This window comes from Rhinolophus sinicus, chromosome 4 (assembly GCF_057876585.1).
Source record: "Rhinolophus sinicus isolate RSI-liver-muscle chromosome 4, RSI-T2T, whole genome shotgun sequence".
NCBI lineage: Eukaryota > Metazoa > Chordata > Mammalia > Chiroptera > Rhinolophidae > Rhinolophus > Rhinolophus sinicus.
Window position 1 is genome coordinate 42,185,954 of NC_142504.1, and position 19,751 is coordinate 42,205,704.

At 31.7% G+C, this 19,751-nt stretch overlaps 1 protein-coding gene across 7 annotated transcripts in view; it reads left to right on the forward strand.

Annotated features, from left to right (window-relative positions):
- The window catches only part of CACNA2D1 (calcium voltage-gated channel auxiliary subunit alpha2delta 1), a 462,827-nt gene that overhangs the window by 294,381 nt on the left and 148,695 nt on the right, over positions 1-19,751 (forward strand). For all 7 annotated transcript variants that reach the window (XM_019746896.3, XM_019746894.3, XM_019746897.3 and 4 more), the window contains exon 6: positions 5,148-5,277. In XM_019746896.3, coding sequence (XP_019602455.1) covers positions 5,148-5,277 — 130 coding nt within the window. The remainder of the gene's footprint in view (positions 1-5,147; positions 5,278-19,751) is intronic.

Here is a 19,751-nt window from a genome sequence, read left to right on the forward strand (position 1 = left end):
AATTCAATCTGAATTGTGCAAAGTGTTAAGCTAGTTTCTGTTGCAATTTAGGTAAAATATATAAACATTTAACTTCTGAACATTTTATTTTCAATAGAAATAGTTTTAAGTTAATAACATGAAAAATATAAAAATTGAAAACAAATGTGTTGTTATAAGTATCAATTCTAATAGTGTTTACTTTGAGGTAAATATATTAAATATGCAAGGACCTTTTGTGTCTTTCACAGACTTATCATTGTGACTTTCCAAATTAAATTTGCTAATATGTACTGCTTATAAAATTGAATGACCTACCCATCCCACGTTGGCCTGTATCTCTGTCTCTGAGTGATCTCATCTATTATTTAATAACTGAAATTACAGTGAAATGAATAGTCTGAGAAACATACTTCTCATGTTTCACAAATGTGTTTTACCAAATGTATTTAAATACATTTAGAATCACCCTGTTTGGTTTATTTGTACACGTTTATACAGGGTAGTTTGGAAAATTCAGAAGAGTGTTTTTTGGGGAAAAAAAATGTTAAAAAGAGATAAGCTGATTTTTTTTTTTTTTTTCGAGTATGTAGTCGGGTAAACAAGGAAATCTTAATTCTAGAATTTATTTGAAATTTTTAATTAACACACTAAACAATATATGTTAAGTAGCTTTTCTCCAAATTCCTTTTCTCAGTCCATTCCTTTTTTTCTAATATTTGCTGTATTTTAATTATACTATATAATAACATATCAAGATAGGTAAAACTATGAACTGTGATGGCATCAGAAATAATAATTTCATAAGTTTGAGGAAATGAATTACGTTTAAAAATTTTAATATTTTCATGAAATTATTACAACTTATGGAGACTATAACAGGGAGGAGCATGGGGAGCTGCAGTTTTAGTGTTTCTTGTTATATTTAGCAACTGCACTTTAAAAAACTGATCCTTATACATGATTCTGCAAGTTAAATACATTTTCATTTTAAAGTTATTTTCAAAAGGACTTTATATGGCAATTTAAAATTGTAAGCATCTCCATAAAATAAATATGTATGATTTTTAGGTGTGAGAGGACGCATATAATTCTTAATAACACTCTAGAAAGGACTTAAAACAATAATATCTTTCTGATTACAAATATAATACTTGTTCATTATGTTATTGCAAAAACATCAAGAGAACACAAAGATGAATACAGTTATATTTCATAACTACAAAACTAATGGTAGTGCTGAGAGCATTTGTTATGTACTCATCCCTGCGTGTATCCCTGTATCTCTGTTTCCTCTCAAATTAGGCTTTTTTAAAGTTTTTTTCTTTTAGCTTAAAATTTACTTTTTTTTAACTGAAATCACTTCTAAAAATACAGTATATATGTATATTCCCAATGTGATTATTCTTTTATATTATATCTCATAATTATTATGTCTATCATAATTATTGTAACCATTTTACTTTTGCTGGATATTTAATTTGTTTCCAGATTTAGATTTTAAGTGGCATTTCTAGAAACAATGTTAGTAAATCCTTCTCTCCTCCACTCTACCAATAAATATTCTTCAGTGAATGAATGAAATATTTGCACATATTTATGTATTTCTCACCCTAACTCGTACATGGAGTTCACTGTCTATTGTCTATCATCTAATGCTTCTACTTTTCGTATATTATCTAAAATTTGCTAGTAATAAATGTAAATGGGATTTCTGGAAAAGATATGCTTACTAAAAATAACATTATCTTCTAAAATTATAAATGGAACTATATATTTTTTTTCATAACTGAAAATGACCTTATAGATTTTTTTAGTTTGAGAGTTCTTAATATAAGGAAGAATATTAGAAGCAGCCGAGAGATTCATTCAAAAGACATCCTCCCCATTGTGATACACTGCTATATTGGTGGTTGAAGAAGCTCCCAGGTGATTCTGATATGTCCCACAGGTAAGGGCCATACCTGTAGCCCAGCATCATTTATTTATAAGTCAAAAGACAGAAACCCATGAACAGTGACTAGCCCGAGTCTGAGATGTTATTAATGCAACAGAGTAGAACCAAGTCTGATGTATATACTTGCCATTATCCCTTTTCTTGGCATTTCATAAGTAATACGTGTACTTTGTAATCGGTATTATTAATACATTAAAAGAAAAGCTTCAGGGTCGTATCAGTTTGCGAATGCTGGGTTAAATACAGTTTTCTTTAGTGAAATTTATTTCAGAGCCTTTTATATGCCAATGTGATTTGTTATATTAGACAAATATAATGTGCAGCATTTTTCCAATTTATTTCAGGATGGAGCTCACCCCTAGAGTATCTTGAGTGACTGTTGTCTTTTGAAGCATCCTTTGACAGATATTACTTGTCATATTACCATGTGCATGCTTTTATTCACACATGCTTAAACTGTGTTAGGCATGGAGGGTATAAACATTTAGGCATCCATTAATATGCTTGTCGTGCGGGAGACCCTGCTCGTTGCGCCATTTGTCATGCAGGGCGGCATGAGGAGTCTCAGCTCCCCACATAAGAACGCAGGATATGGTGAGGCCAAAAAGGAACACCCACGGTGCCATAGATGGGGGAGTCACACCACTATATTCTCGCTGGTGGCATCCGCCTCTCTTCAATCCGCTCTTGCTAGCTCAGCCACCATCTTCTTGCTAGCCCCCATTTGCTATTAGCGTAGCCACAGAGGTTATATTAGTGGCCAATGGCTCACTGGTTACAGCTGACGGCCAACTAGCCACAGCTGATGGCCATCCAATCACAGTTGATGGCCATTTACTACCTGAGCCAGCACCTTTCCATGTGAGGCCGAGAGCCTGGAAACTGCACTCCTGGCTCTGTCCCCACAATGCTTATTACTAATCAATCCTAATTTTTTCATGGGTAGTTCTAAATAAACTACCTAAAAGTATGCCTAGTTTAAACTACCTGTATTTTAAAGCACTGAACTTCCAATTTTAGTGTGTATCAGAATCAGCTGGAAAGTTTGTTAGACTACAGATTCCTTAGCTCTTCCCAAGATGTTTCTGATTGACTAGGCCTGGGGTGGGGCCTGGGAGCCTGCATTCTAAAAAGTGTCAGTGTGTACAGGTGCTGCTTCTCCAGGGACCATTCTTTGAGAAACCACTGCTTTAAAATAAATATTGAGACTTTTCACTAATTGAGAATAATGACATCATCCGTTAGATGGAACCCTTTTTTATATTTATGTTATGAATGAAAGTAGTTCATTTTAATGTGCCTTTCTCTTACTCAAGTCAATAGTACCGAGGGATAGACATCGTAGAATAGCATATGAATTTTAAAATGTGTTAAAATTCACAGTTGAATCCAAGACTGAATCCCAGTTATCATTTTCATTCTTTATTAACAGTTGCAATCAAAACAGGTATGTTAGGTTAAGTGTTCTTTTGCTCTGTGGTTTTTCTTTTCCTTGTAATCCTTCTCTCTTTTCTTGTCCTTCACACTGCACACACCTAACGTCTGTGAGTATGAGTTGTAATTCCTACATGTAGGTATTTTGCTAAATTTTAGATTTTCAACATTACTGTTTTGTTATGTTTGTTAATGGAGGAACAATGATATCTTTGGCACTTTCACATGAATAAAAATAGTGATCTATTTTCATATATTTTTATAAATGGCAAATTTTATGATTCAAATCACATATACCCATATATACACACACACAGTCATATCTAACTAAACCAGAGTTTTCACAATATAGTTCTTTTCTTTATATAAAATTGTATTTCACATTCTCTTTTATTAATGTTTCATTTAAAAGAATAATTTGGTCATGACCTGTTAAATTCATTTTATTACCTAATGATGGGTCGGAAAATGGCTTTAGGAGCCATTGTGTGGAAGACGGAAAAAAAAGCCCTATTGCTCATATTTGTGTCTAACTCATCTTTCCAAATGTTGCAATTCCCCTAGGGAAAAAATAATACTTGCACGCACACGTGTTAAAATATCTCAGGATATGGCTGTTATCTGGTCATAGCAATTTTCAGAGTGATCTGGCAATTTGAACACTATCACTTCTTTATTGACCTGCTAACTTTTATGTTGTTGGACATTCTTCTAGCCGTCTTATGAAATTTTCTGGTTGTCCACTGGAGTGTTTTCTGTTGTTTATCATTTGTATTAACTGCATTGTGCTGCCAAAATAGTCAAATGTTGTGATTTTTATTTTGTTCAGTTTTGTTTTGAGGAGACAACCTTGGAATATGGAAAACAATAATCTCTAAAGTAGACTTGATAATACAGGTGTGCATTTAATTAAAAAAAATAAGTTAGGGAAGAGTTAAAGTAACTATTTGAACAGGAAAAAAAAAGGTTTAATATAATTAGCCACAAACAGTTGTTTTGGAGGTGCGTTTTGAATAAATGAATGAGATTCTTAGTTTCTTGCCAGGGTAAGGCAACAGGTAATTCAGTATAAAAAGCATAGTTCAAAGAGATAGAAAATGAATCTTCAACCTGAAACTCCTGTGGGATTTTCTTGAATCGTTATTGATTTGTTCTAAGCTCCTACCATGGGAGATAAACTGGTTGAAGTTAGAATTTAATTATACTTAGAGTTACAATAGATATTTTCTTTCTTTTTTAAAGGAAAAATTGCTACACCTGGAAAACATACAAAAGTCAAGGGAACATGACATACAATAATCCTTCATTGCTATCTTACTGTGGTCATGTGTATCATTAATTGTCAAATACAAAATTATCCTCAACTTCAAAATATAAATTTGCTAACATAAATAGTGAAATTTATTTCAAGGGGATAGTTTTAATTGGGCTGTCTTTAAAGGCATATGTCATGTTTTTAAATGTACATTTTAATAAATACTGGTTGTGGGAACACTCTGGTTCTCTCAGAATAATCCTAAGGAATGATTCTAACATTGAGAAAATTAGGCAAGAATTTAGGTTATTATGTGAATAATATCATGAAGATGTAATATGAATGCTAACACTTGAATGAAAATTTGTGCACCTGATGTCGTCAGGGTACTATATTTGAAAATATTCTTTTAGTTCTCCTGTTTGAAAACTATGCATTTGGCAAATGAAGACATGAATGTGCGAATATATCTGTTAGCATAAGTTTTAATATTCTCTTTGTTGTCTGCCTTTTCCTATATAGCCTGAAAAAAATGACAGTGAGCCAGGCAGTCAGAGGATAAAACCTGTTTTTATCGATGATGCTAATTTTGGACGACAAATATCTTATCAGCATGCAGCAGTCCATATTCCCACCGACATCTATGAGGGGTGTAAGTAAAAGAATGTGAACGACTGTTATAATACCATGCTCTCATCTGTCTTATGTATCTCATATTTGAAAACAAACAAAAAACGGAGCAACTGTGATACTGTCTTATTTACATGCCATTTAAGAGTGTGGTAAACTGATTTGTGTAAATAGAAGAAATCTGATTTTCATGAGCATTTTATGTTCATATGGCTTCATTACATAAATATTTGTAGGAGAGTCTGTACCCATGGAGATGTTCTTCTACTTTATTGTTGAGTAAATAATTCTGCCTTCTCAGTTGATAGAAATAACTTAAAATGGAATGGATATATTCTTTAACTCAAAACTATGTGACACAAGTGCACACATGCAGATAAATATTTTTACACAAACTCACGAACTGCTAAAGGAAGCGAGATGAACATTTGAGACTCTCCAGTTCTTACCACATCTGTTGTGTTTTTCAGTCTCTCTCCCTCTCTGTGTCTCTCTCTGCCTCACCCTAGCATATGGGTCAAAGATACCTCCATCCCCATATATTGTGGGCTCAAGATAAAAAGAAGTGTTGGGGAAAGAATTAAACAATAGACCATCACTGAATGGAAGACTTGATTGAGAAGCTTCACTGTGAGGAAGGGAAGATACAGGGGAGGAAGCTTGTATTGGTGATGTTTCTCAGAGACACCCTCTATATTAATAAAGACAGAGCCTGGAAATTCTAACTAGGAATTCCCCTAAGGACAGTCTAATCATTTATGAGAACCAGCTGTGACCCAGAAAGCAGGGTCTTTGTTCATTCATAGTTCTGGTCTTTGATGTTTTATCCATTCTCTAACCTTCACACACACCCCACACAGCCCCCTCTGCCTTCTCATATAAACAAATGGTGAGGAGACAGAACCATTTGAGAGTTTTAAAAGTATGTTTCTTGTAATTCTCCTTAAGTAGAAAGGCTGTAGAGTGTATCCAGAGCTGCCTGGGTTCTGGAGCCAGATGGCCTGTACTCAAATCTAAATTTTAGCAGTATTGTTTCCTTGTGCAAATCTTTTGACTTCCTGGGCTAGCTTGTATTTTCTCACCTGTAAAATGGGGATGGGATTACTAACCAGAAAGGTCATTTGGGATAAAGTAAGTTAAAATATTTAAGTGTGCATAATAGTGCCAGGCTCATAGTGAGTACTATGTAAATGCTTGTTGTTACTATTAATTATACTTAAAGTTTATTTAAATATAGAAGATTAAGTACAGGAATTAATACTGTAAATTAGCTGTTATTTTTTGGATTCCCTGTGGGATTATTTGTTTAAAAGGGATTTTTAGAGTACATATATGATTCTTTTCATAACAAATTTCATTTATCAAAATATTTTATTCATTATTTTTGTTTCTTTTTAATAGTTTTAAAACTGCATGTCATTTTTCTCCTATCAATTATTTTAAGATATTAAACATGATATTTCTCTATGTATAATAGAAACAAAATGATATGTAGAGGTAGTTTCTGATGTTCCATGAGAATTAAATATAAATTGACTTCTTTATAATCCTATTAATTTCAAGTCATTTTAGGAATTACCTGGAATTAAGATTCAGGTTTAGTTTTTTGTTTTTTTCCTTTGAACATTCTGTTCTTTTTTCAAGAATTATTTTTGATATTTGCAAATATGTTTTGTAACTATTGTAACAAATATTCAGATAATACTGAGCTATATGGTTATATTTCTTATTTTTAAAAAACATTATTTTATCCATCTTATTTTGTTTCAAATTTTTTATCACCTATTGTTTGTTGGGTTTGTCAACAAGGTAATGATCTTATTACTCTAAGAGATTATCTTTCCACTGAATTTACATTGAGGAAACAAACTTGCTGGATATAGAAGTTCTGAATCAAAACCTTTTTTTTTGTGTCAATTCTCTGTGGGTATCATGGCTCTGTTTTCCGACCTGTATTACTATGTTTTACAAATTTGAGGCCAATTTGAATGTTTTCAATTTGTTGGAAAGGTTTTATGATTGTGTTTCTTTTTTGTTGCCTCTTATTTGGGGGATTTTCTCCATAGTCCTGAAATTCAGTAGTTCATGTATGTGAACAAGATATTTGAAGTCAGTGATATATTTTTCCAAATAGTTTTAATCTATGAACAAATTGTTTAAAATATGTATTTCCTTGGAAGACTTGTATGTAAAAATAAAACAAAAAACTACTTTGACTGCGTCAAACGTGATGTGACCAGAACCCTGTCCACTTGCCACCTTACATTCTTTAATAAGATGCCTTCTGTTTGTCTAGTGTTGGCAGTCAACATAGATTCTCTGAGCAAGTTCATAGGTTATTATTTAATTCTCATGCCCAAAGAAAGGAAAAAAGAACAAGGTCAAGCATATTGTGATTGTATCTGCTCTGTTGTGTATCTCAGCAGCTGGGAGAAGTCAGATGGTTATTTCTGCGATCTTTGCCTCTGCACTGATTTCCTCCCCATGTTTGATGTGGTAGTAAAGGCCAGTGGACCACAGCCTCATTCTCTGTAGGACCTGGGCATCTTTGTCTAGTATAACTTGGGAAAGAGGATGGCTTGAGCTTACTTTCCGGACTATCTCATAAAGCGCCTGGAACACCGTTTCAGCCCTTTTGTGGTCTACAGACATAGCTGCCACTACTCCACTGGCCGACTCTCATCCCAGCTCCCTCCGGATATACGAAGTGTTTAATGAGACTCTTCGTACTCACTTCCACTTATATTCCTGTAATCTACAGCGTTTTTGCCATTCTATAGTAAAATTTCCTTGAAGTTCAGGCAGTGAAGTTCAGTAGTGATTATCCAGAGTGTCTCAAATTTTCTATTAAACTCAATGAAGGCTATCAGAACTACATCATACATTTTAAAAATAGGTTTCTTTCTCCTAAAAGCTATATGCTAGGTGGCAAAAATTTTAATACTGCATACATATTTAACATAGAAAATAAAAGTCTCCAACAATAGAACTTCCTGAAGCTAATGGTGGTTAACAGTTTGGCACATAGTCCTATAGAATATATATTAAATTGCAGACACTAACTAATGAAATAACCCAAATGGGATTTTTCATACTGCTCTTCAGCTTGCTTCCTCCCCTGTCCCTCGACTTATAGTAGAGAAGTATTTTTTTGTTAAGCTATTAAAAGTCTGAAAAGAGAGAAGAGCAAGATTTCTCTTCAGCAGTATGTCACCCAGAGAATATAAAAACAAAACGAGTTTGCTTAATTTTTCAATGGGAAGATATGTAACAAACAACAACAAATGAAAAGTACATTTCTTATTTTTTTCCATAGATAATTAGAGCCTAAAATAATTAGAACCTAACTTACTAGGTTAGTAAATTACCTTGAGTATACATGTTATAAATACCAAAGGTCAATAGACTTTATAATTCCATTGATGTGATTAATAATAATAATAAACACGTTTTGATTTTACTAGTTGTTTGACTCAATGCTAAGCTTCCTTAATACAAGATCTTATTTAAGTCACCTTTGTTAAAATAAATAATTTTGAAAAAGGGGAAACTGAAGTAGAGTTTTTAATGAAAAGCTACATTTGTAAGAAATGGGATTATATTTCAAATAAATTCTAATTCTGAACTTTATACTTTTAATCATTATGATAGAAAAAAATTCCTAATATTATACTATTGAGTTAATTTTAACTTGGTTAAATTATTTGGGAGCCAGGACTATCCACAGAAGTAAGTAATATACTTACTTAGCTTGAGAGTCTTCATTTTCTTATTCTTTTTCTCTCTTTATTTTTATTTTTAGTTGAAATCACATTCATAATTAATGTTTTCATCTGTTTTATGCTGGAACAGACATGAAGTATGACACATAGCTAAATCTAAGCATACAGTTTTTAAAGAGTATTATCACCTAGTATACATATATCTTTTCAATATCCTAAGAGTTTTGATTTTGTATAAATAATTTTCTTTCCAACTTAGAATGAACTATTTGTAAATATCCACAGAGGCTGATTTTAATAGTCTCAGAGAATAAAAAAATAATTGCTTTGATTACTTTGAAAATCAATAAGATATAAAATATTTAAATAGAGGTTTTCAGAAGTCATAAGATATACTTTGGTATGTGGCATACTATTTTAAAAAAAGGAAAAGAAACTCTGTCTTTGGATTATTTATTTAGTCCCATTTATCTTAATATCGGCTTCTCCTCCTTTGCTGAAATCTCATCAGTAAGACTCTGACCCTGCCTGGCCTGTACTCCTTTAAAATTCATATCCGGAGTTATGGGTTCTGTGAGTAAATGAAACACGAGTAAAATCAGAAATGTTAACAAGATCTTGCAAATGTAATAATTACTGGTATTCTTCACGCGGTATGTAGGAACATATCAGATTTACAGGATTATTCTTCGTTTCTGAATTTAATAAATGTGAAAGTGTAGTTTAATTGAAGGCTTAACTGAAGGAAACAGCTTCTTTCACTTTAAGACAGTTGTGTAGCTACAGTCTCATAAGAAATCTCATGTTCTAATTTCCCAAAGGTGATTACTTTAAAGTTTCTTGAATTGAAATGTGATTATTTTTGCTCAGTGGTGTATTTAAAGTTTTAGAATAGTATATTTAATTAGAAGTCTATCCGAAAGTTTTCATTTTGAGAGTTTCACTGGTTGATACTTTTCTTTTTGAGGGCACACAATTTATACTTAATTTTCAGGTCTAATGTATCTGTTTAAGAGTATGAAAAACAAGCATAACACTTAGTAAAATAAGGGCTGAATATTCTGAGTTGATTTGATTTTAGTCACAGAATTTTATTATTTAGTCACTTTAGATTCAAGTATAGGGAATGTGCTCACAGACTAATTTATAGTCAGTTATTAATATAAATTTATGTTGATATTTATTTATAGAATTATTATAGTTTCAAAAGGATATATATTGATAAGGGAAAATAATAAGGAACCCCAACTTGTATAGCACTTTCACGTCCTAGATTACTTTAGCTCCTGCTTTTAATTGCAAGGTAATTATTATTTCCATTTGAGAAATGGAACATGTTTTTATCACAAAGATATATTTATTTTGATAAAAGAAGACAGGAGGATTTTCAGAAGTTTATTATTATCCTTGAAAGTCCCATATTATTTACTGATAATACTTGCTTTTTATAAATTGAACTACTTATAATCACTAATACTGCATTGTAATTTATCTTAATGTTCATTTCTTTTGTTTTTCAAAATATAGCTACTGAAATGATGTCAGTATAAAATTTACAGAGGAAAGTGCTATCCTGCCTTTGACAACAATTGTGTAGATAGCCTTTTTATAATCTCTTGTAAATTTTAGCAGCTACTCTGTTCCAAAATATGTCCACCAATTAAATTAAGGAGTGCTAATAGTTTACATTTACTGTTTTAAACAACTCATTTCATTTTGTTATTCTGATGAATAACAAGGTCGGTACTATCCCTTTTACAGATTAAGCAAGTTAATATTCTAATTGATTGGCATGCTCAATATAAATCAGGCTGTCTGACTCCACTGTTCTGATAGTTGTAAAGACAATTGAAAATAATCCTTCCTTAAGATGTTTGGTGTTGTTAGGAAAAAGGCTGGATTCAGTGTGTACTCATAAGTCTTATCATTTAAAAAAAAATAAATTATGGTGTTAGTGTCAAGATTTCAATGGAGTCATGTTAGTTTTTAGTACTGCTTTACCAAATATATTTTGTAGGAGTGGAAACTTGTACATGATGTTGATATAATATTCACTTCCATTGTATAATCTTATTCTCTAAATTACACTAATTAACTTTGAACTAAAGAAAACACATATAAAAAAACTTTAAAGGACTTAAGTTAAAATGCAGAATTGTGAATTCTTTAGAAAATGGGTAATCTGAAGGAAATGCAGGCCATGGGAAACTATGATTATTTGATATAACGATTCATACGAGTAAGGTAGATTACGTAGGATGTAACTTGTTTGACTTGTGACCAAAGGATATTTTCAAAAAGTTAATAAGAAAATATATTAGGAATAAACTATAGAGTTTTCTCACATAATGTATTTATTTTTAAAATATACACTCTCTCCTTTTAAACCATAGTGACTACAATGATTCTTGATATATTTTAATTTCAGTTATCTTGAGAGTATACAATACTTTAAATCTGTACTTGGCGCATTTGTTACTTGATAAATATTTTGAATTATTTATGGGCAATTTTATATAAATAAAACTACATATAAAAACAATAAAATAAAAACTACATATAAAAACAATACAGTTGTACTCTGTTCTCATAATACCAAAATAATATGGATTATATTTATATGTGTTAAGAAAAATACCACTTTTATAATAAAGTAGCATTATAGACGATGTAAAATGTTATTCATTATGTTTTATTGGAATAAAACTAAGAAATTTCATAATAAGATAACCAATATCAAATTCGTTTTATTAGGCATGGTATTATCATTCAATGACCTCAGCAAATAATCAGGTGAAATTTTACTAATTTAAGCTGCTTAGTTTCAGATATATTTTATGTTAACTATATAACATGAATGAAACAATATAAAATGCTATCTTTATTTTGCCTCTTACACATTATTCCTATATTCAGCAAATACTTATTAAATACCTACTGTATGTCATTTACTTTTCTAAATAATGTCAATATAGCACTGAACAAATAGACAAATACTCTTGCACTCATGGAGCTTACATTCTAGTGCATGGGAGTAGGTCATGAAATAAACAAAACAATAGGATATATTGTAGTATAATAAATACTCTAGGCAAAAATAAAATAGCAAAGTGTTATAGGTGGTTCCTGGGTTAGGAGTTGGGGAGTTGATATTTTAAAATAGGTAGGTAGAGAAGGCTTTGTGGATAAGTCAGCATTGTAGCAGAAGTCAGTATTGATGAGCATGAGAGGTATAGTGTCCTTGGGGTAAGAAGGTTGTAGGCAGAGGGAACAGAAAGAAAGTTTGAACGATCCTGAGGTTGGAGCATGGTGGGTACAGAAAGTGCAGGAAGACCACTGTGGCCAGAGCAGAATGAATAAGGGAGCAAGTGTCGCAGCAGATGGATACAGCCTTGTGGATACTTGCAAAGACTTTGATTTTTACTTTGAGATTGTCTTAGTTTGGGCTGCTGTAAAGAAATAACATAGACTCTGTGACTTAAACAACTGACATTTATTTCTTACATTTGTGGAGGATAGGAAGTCCAAGATCAAAGTATTGGCAGATTTGGTTCCTAGTGAGGTCTCTCTTCCTGTTTTGCAGGTGGCCACCATCTTGCTATGTGCTCACGTGACCTTATAGTTTTATATGGACACCAATCCTTCTATGAGACTCCGCACTCATGACCTCATGTAACCCTAATTACCTCCTAAATGCTTCACTTTCTAATATTATTACATTGGGGTTAGGGCTTCAGCATATGAATTTTGGGAGGACACAAACATTCAGTCCATAACAAAAATAGAAACATGATGATTTTTTAATTGATTTAAATAATTTAAAAAAGTGATATTGGATGCTTTGTTGAGAACAGACATAAAAGAGAAGAATAGAGGAGAGATGGTGGGGCCTTGGACCAAGATTGTAGCCCAAAGAATTATTCCTATCAATATTTTGTAAAGTTAGTATATTTTTGAAGCCTATACTCTTCCTTCTAATTTTATATTTGTTATTAATTTTTCATGATGACGTTATGGTCAATTAACCTAATTATCTCAAAGCAGTGTGACATACAAATTTAATCCTCAAATAAACGTTATAAAAGTACTTTTTAATTCAGAAGCTAATGAGCTAAGATAAAAATATTGGGATTTAAAGTGTAGTGAATTAAATGAAAGTACAGTTTGGCAGATTATCAAAAGACCCTCTTCTCTGTGCCTTTCTCCATAACTTTTAAGTTTTCTTTTCTAGTTAAATACATTCCATGCAAGTTAGTTCCTTTCCCAAACATTCAGTGGTACAGTTAGGAACGGATGTTAGAAATCCTAGAGGAAAATATGCAGAGAATTTCTTAATTTTTCCTGGTTACATAAATCCTTATACATTGATGCAAATTGCTGAGCTCCTCTTTGGGGCTTGCCTGCCATATTTCCTTGTGATAGACTTCTGGTTTCGTATTCACATCACAGTACCAACAAGTTTTGAATTATACAAACTATTGATGTTTATATATGTCCATGGTAGTGTTTTGTCTGTTGGTTTCTGTGTAAGACGAGTGATCTTGGTTTAACTCCACAGTGTAGTTCTTTGAAATAAAAATGTTTGTTGAGTTGTTCCACTTACCAAAATCTTGCTTGAAGATAGTATGTATTTTCCTGACAAACATATTATGATTTTTGAAATTAATTTAACTTAAATATAACATATCAAAATTATTATTTTTCTCACTGTAGAGAAAATACATGATAATGTTATGAAACACAAAATAGTATAAAGGAAAAAATGTAAAATTATACTAATATGTGTGTGTGTTCACTGAATATATTAGTAGTAAATGTGTAGTAAACTAAATAAATATACTAATACTGACCTATTACAAAAGTGAGTTAATGAATATAAAGTTTATACCTGACCTTTTAACTTACCAGGAAGATTTATTATACATTTAGTATATTTTGAAAATATGTTTCATAACTAATTAACTCGTTATGTTTCATAACTAATTTATATTTATATTGTTACCATTTAACCATTGTGAATAACTAAATCTCTGCATTTCTTCATTATTTCATTATGATAAAAGATAAGACTTGGTATTAGAAAGTCAAAGCTATTGATAAATTTCATTTATATTGCCGGTTAGTGCCTATTTAGATTTATATTAGCAAAGAATTAGTGCCCTTCTAACTCCAACTTTATGAACACTAAATAATTACCTTTTAAATAATGTTTTGTCAATGTGTGTTGACAAGTTGTATTAGTTTACTGCAATTTTTTTTTTTCTATCTTTAATGTCATATGTTTCTTTTTCTTCACTGGGTTCTATAGCTGTCTAAAATAAAATACAGGGCACTATGAGAATTAGCAGTAGTTTGTCAGAGAGGATGGTAACAAACTTCTTTAGAAATTACCCTGATTTTCCCACATGTTAGATCTCTCATAAAATATATTGTAAAGTTTTTATCTTTACCTTTGTAGCCTGAATTTCATTATTATATTAAACTGAACTTTGTTAAACACACCAACTTTAAAAATTCAAAGTAATGTGTTAAAGTATACCTTAGCCATAAAATCATAAGCTTTTAAAAATTACACAGGCATTTACCAACAATGGGTTAGAAAATGATAGGAAAATATTAAAAGTAGGAAGTATAAATCCAAGTAAAATGAGAGTTAAAATCCTAAAAGAACACTACATACAATTTTATAAGGAAGTATTATAATCTATATGGTTTATTATCACATGTAATTAAAATTGACTCAAAAGTGGTCATAAAATAAACTGGAAACATTCATATTTCTGGCCAAAGAAAATACTTCCTGCTGAGTGATATATATGAAATTTTCAAGAGAATAAATACTTTCAAATTTTAAAAATTTTACTAGAACACAAAAATGTGAAAAGTTTATCAAGTCATGTAACTTCTTATACCAAAAAAAAAAAAGAAAAAGTGGTCACTTAAAAAAGAAGAAAAAAGATAGAAAGATAACCATAGGCCAATCTCATTTGGGAATAATAATGAAAAATTCAAAAGAGAACATTTGCCAAGTGAAGCAGCAATGGAAGAGTAATGAATGATAACAAAATAAATGACAATAATTTAGTATTTTAGATGTCAGATAATATTGTTATATTATATATCAATTGATGCAGATTAAGTATTCAATAAAGTCTTACACCCATTTTTAATTAAAATCTTATCAAAATACCACTATCAACAACAAAAACTGCTCTGATGAGTAAGTAGAGCTGAGAAAATCCAACTCCTTCTAACCCGTTGGTTCTTTTTCTCAGAGCAGTTGTTTTTTGTGCTGGTATATATCACAAATGTAAATTTGGGTCAAGATAACAATAATACAAAAATGTTTAAGAGTAGTACATTCTTAAGTTTTATATTTCTTCTTTTGTTTTGTTCTGTTGTTGTTTTTTAACCAGATAATTTACCCCCACCCCCTAAAAAAGAAAAAGTTTCTCTAATTCTGGAGGATGCATCATCCCATGTTACAGAGTTATATGTTTAAGGACTAAAAAAGTGCATGTCTTAAAGAACTGTTAGTAAAATGTTATCATTATATTAACAAAGTAGCTTTTGTTTCTTCTTTTAAGATGCTATTTCAGTTATAAAGTCTTGATTCTGAATCATGGAGCCAATAAACTGATAAGGAAACTCTTAAAAAGCACAACTGAGTCTGTAACAAAGTGATCATCCATTGTAAAAAAAAAAAAATAGTTTAAATAATTAACACTATTCCTTATTAGGAGTAGGGCAATAAAGTAATAAGAACACCATAAAAACACATTGAAGACAAGCCTGAGGTAAAAATATAGATTTTAGGGAAGGGTAATTTGCTCATATTTAATAAGAATAGCACAAAGAGAAGCAATTCTTTTGGGGTAAACTTTGCACTTACTTTTATTGCCTTTCTCTAGTGATATTTCTGTAATACATGCATTTCATAGAGAACAGTATATTATTCATTGTTTGATAGGAAAATGTTGGCCATAGGTAAACCCAAATACCAAAGATATGGTATTCCTTTGATCTTATAGACACTGTTTCTTTAATTCACTTAAGAGTGTAGAGAAACAGACTAATTAGTAGTAATAGTTTTATTAAATTTTGTAAATTGCTGTGGACTGAAAATTTCTCTCCAAAAATTCATGTTGAAACCCTAACTCCCAATATGACTGTATTTATGAGATAGGGGCTGTTAGAAGGTAATTAAGGTTAAATGAGGTCATAAGAGGGGGCCCTTATCTGGTTGCATTGGTGGCCTTCTTAGGCCCCAGAGGAAAGTTAATGTGAAGACTAACACAAGAAGTCAGGTGTCTACAAGCCATAGGCAGGCACCTTTATCTTGGGTTTTCCAGCCTCCAAAACTGTGAGAAAATACATTTCTGTTTTTTAAGCCACCCAGTCTATGGTATTTTGTTGTGACAGCCTGAGCTGACTAAAACACAAATGTATTTCCAGACAAAAATGATATAGGCTTAAACTCTGGTTTAAAAAAAATAAAGCTATTAAATAGCTAAGTCAGGTATTTCACATTTTATACTGAAATATATGGCTTAGAAATATGTGTCTGTTAAATTTGGACTTTCTGCGTTTTAAGTCAGAATCTAGATTTTTGTACTTCTCCATGGGCTCTAGAAATTAATGACTCAATAGAGACTCAATAGAGACATATATTGGAAAGACAATCAATTTGCAATTCTAGGCATAAATAGCAATAATAATTAGATTGGTCATTTTCATGGAGAATTCCCTAAGTTATTTAGTGGGTTTATAGGCTGTACAAATTCAGAGATTGAAGTTTATAGTTATTGAAGTCTGTTTTTTGTTTTGTCATTTTTGAGAGTGAAGAAGAATATTGATTGTAATAACCTGATTGATTGTTCACTCATTCAATCACAGTGTCCTGTGTCCAGTATGTTGCTAGAGTCACGATGACAAGTTGTCTTTTTTTTACCAGTCCATGCAGATAATATTGTCCTTTGCATGTGACAAGTTGATCACATTTTGGAATACTCTTTCCCTGGGTGAATTTGTGAAGCATCCCAGTTCCTTAATTGAAACTTGAGGGATGTTTTAACCCATAAAAATATCCCCATAAAGAAAAGGGGAATTATAAAAACCCCTTGATCTCATTGAAAATAAACTTGTAAATTAGTTATTGAGGTAGCTACTACTGCAAGGCCCATTTAGCTTGTTTACTTAAACATCTATTATGGTGGTTGCATCTGTCTTCCATATCCTCTACCATGTTATTGACAACTACTCATTAGAACATGCCACATTTTCTAAATTGTTCCATAGGAAATAAAATTATGTCAAGATTCTTAAATGGGATAATGGTTTACTGGCCAAATAAATTTGGGAAATTTATTTTATAGATCCTCTTTGGAGACTCGTAGTACGCATTAACCTTTAAAAGCTCATAAAACATTCTGCTAGATATAGACAAAATTCAAGTCGTTTTTACTTGGTATTTTTCATATTTATTTGACTATGTAACTTTAGTATCCCACAAGTATTTATTTCAGAATCACTTTACCCCAAAACATTTATATTAGAAAGTGGGCACAATAATTTTGATAAAAATGTATAACTCACTTTTCTATATGAATCACTTTGTTATACAAAGGCATGTGTGTACTGACATATAGTGACATATAATGAAAATATAACTCTATTTTGTTAGACTCAAACTTTTTTAGTGAATAAATGTGGGTAACAATGACTTACATGGCAATTCTAAAATAACATGGTCTTGGTCACTTTTAATCATAAAAACAGTCACCAAAAAAAGAAGCTTTCAATTCAGAAATTAAAATGTCTGTTCTCATGTGATCGTCAAAATCCCAGATTTGAGTTAGTGTTAACTCTTCTCCCCTACCCTGGATTAGAGCTAATGGAAGCCTACAGTGAGAAGGGGAAGGGGGTGGGACATTTACAATTCTATGTGAGTTTTACCACCACTAAGTAGCATGGGAGGAGAAGGGAAGAAAGAGGATGGGAACTGGGATGGGTGACTTAGGCCAACTGGGTAGACATGGGTCTTGTAGATAATTTAAACTGACTCTTTCTCTTGGGGGAGAGAGCTTATGCGTTATTTAGATATTTTTTTCTGGGCTCTTCTCTTCTGTAGTTCTTTTGATCTAGCAGATACACATCTCTATACTATATGAAAGCTTAACTGCTAGTTACTTCCATGGCCCTTGGTGGCATTTTGTATTTGATGCCCCAGAATCCCCTAGGATACTATAGAATAGTGGCATCCTTCATGCTTCATGCCAGCCTAAGCAGATGCTAGCAAGTCAGCCAAAATTTGGGCATAGAATGTTGCATGCTTCTTAATGTTTTACTGCATGTCTCTTGTATTATATTTAATTACACAGTGTATCTCATAATGTTGCATATTGGGTGAAATATATAAGAAATAGCTAACGGAAAGCCTATTGTTCTTAGGTGCCTCATGAAGGATGTTCAATGAGTCAAGAATACATAGAAAAGTTTTTAAGAATCTATATCAACACACATGATTAATCAGGGCATTACACCTATGTGTCTAATCTAATAAGGGTAATATCCATATCCCAGCACTGTGTTTTGCATGCATATAACTCACTAAGGAATATCACATATCTTTCCATAAATTATCGGACCTGACATCTATCTCTCAGTGATTTTTCTTAAGGGGGAGATCAAATATTATACAATACGTTAATTATATTTCCTTAATTTCCATTCATTTTCTCTAATTTATTAGGAGCTGTGTTATAAATAAAATGTCCTTTGAATTGTTTTAGTCTATAACTTAACAAGAAATTCAGGGATTTGCTAAAGGTCCAGTTATTGCTACACTTCATATTGTGTAGTGGGGAATGGAAATTAAAATGCACTATTTATTTCTAAAAATAAATTAAAAAGGGAACATAGAGGGAAGAAATGAAAAAAAGGATGTGTGTACAATTCAGTACCTCTATAAATTGATAGCTGGAAATAAGAAGTGTACTGGGCTAGCTTTTTATGATGGGTATAACAAGTGACAGGCCATTCAAAGGCTGAAAAAGAGAGATAATGAAATCTTAAATTAGAATAGCTTTCCAAAACAGACTGACAGTGCTGCTCACAGCAAATTAAAAAGGGTTTGACAATTGGAGAGAAAATGAAGGTATGGAATTTGAGATGAGAATTTTTTAATCATCTGGTATTTGCTTCATGGATAAAATCTTATACAGATTTCTCCCTAGAGATAAAGAGGCATTTGCAAGATATTTCTACAATCCTATTAAAAAGAGAAAGAATTTAAATGGATTAAAAAATTTTAAACTATTTTGTCTCAGGGCACACAGATCAGATTTTCAAAGTATGAGGCTATGAGCTATGCTAATATTGAGATGGAATTTAGTCAATACTTATTGTCATTAGAGCATATCAAGTCATATACAATTTTAACTTAATAATACTTGATATTCTTTAGAAATGCTGCTTCAGGTATGCAGCAATGTAAAGATAGTAATAAAAACACCTTACTAATTGATTTCAGTCTTCTGTAAAACTTATTTTGTTTTTGCTTGTTTCTTGCAAATTACAGCAATTGGAAGCTGTGAGGAATTTCATAGTAAGCTCCCACAGAACACAGGGATCTTTTATTATCTTACATTCACCCAGCCTGGAACGTGACTGAGGAAATGTCCCATTACTACCCTTTTGGATCTGTGAAGACCTGCTGTTTCTTGGTAGTCACCAACCATAAGCAATGGGTTTGTAGGATGAGTGAGAAAAACAC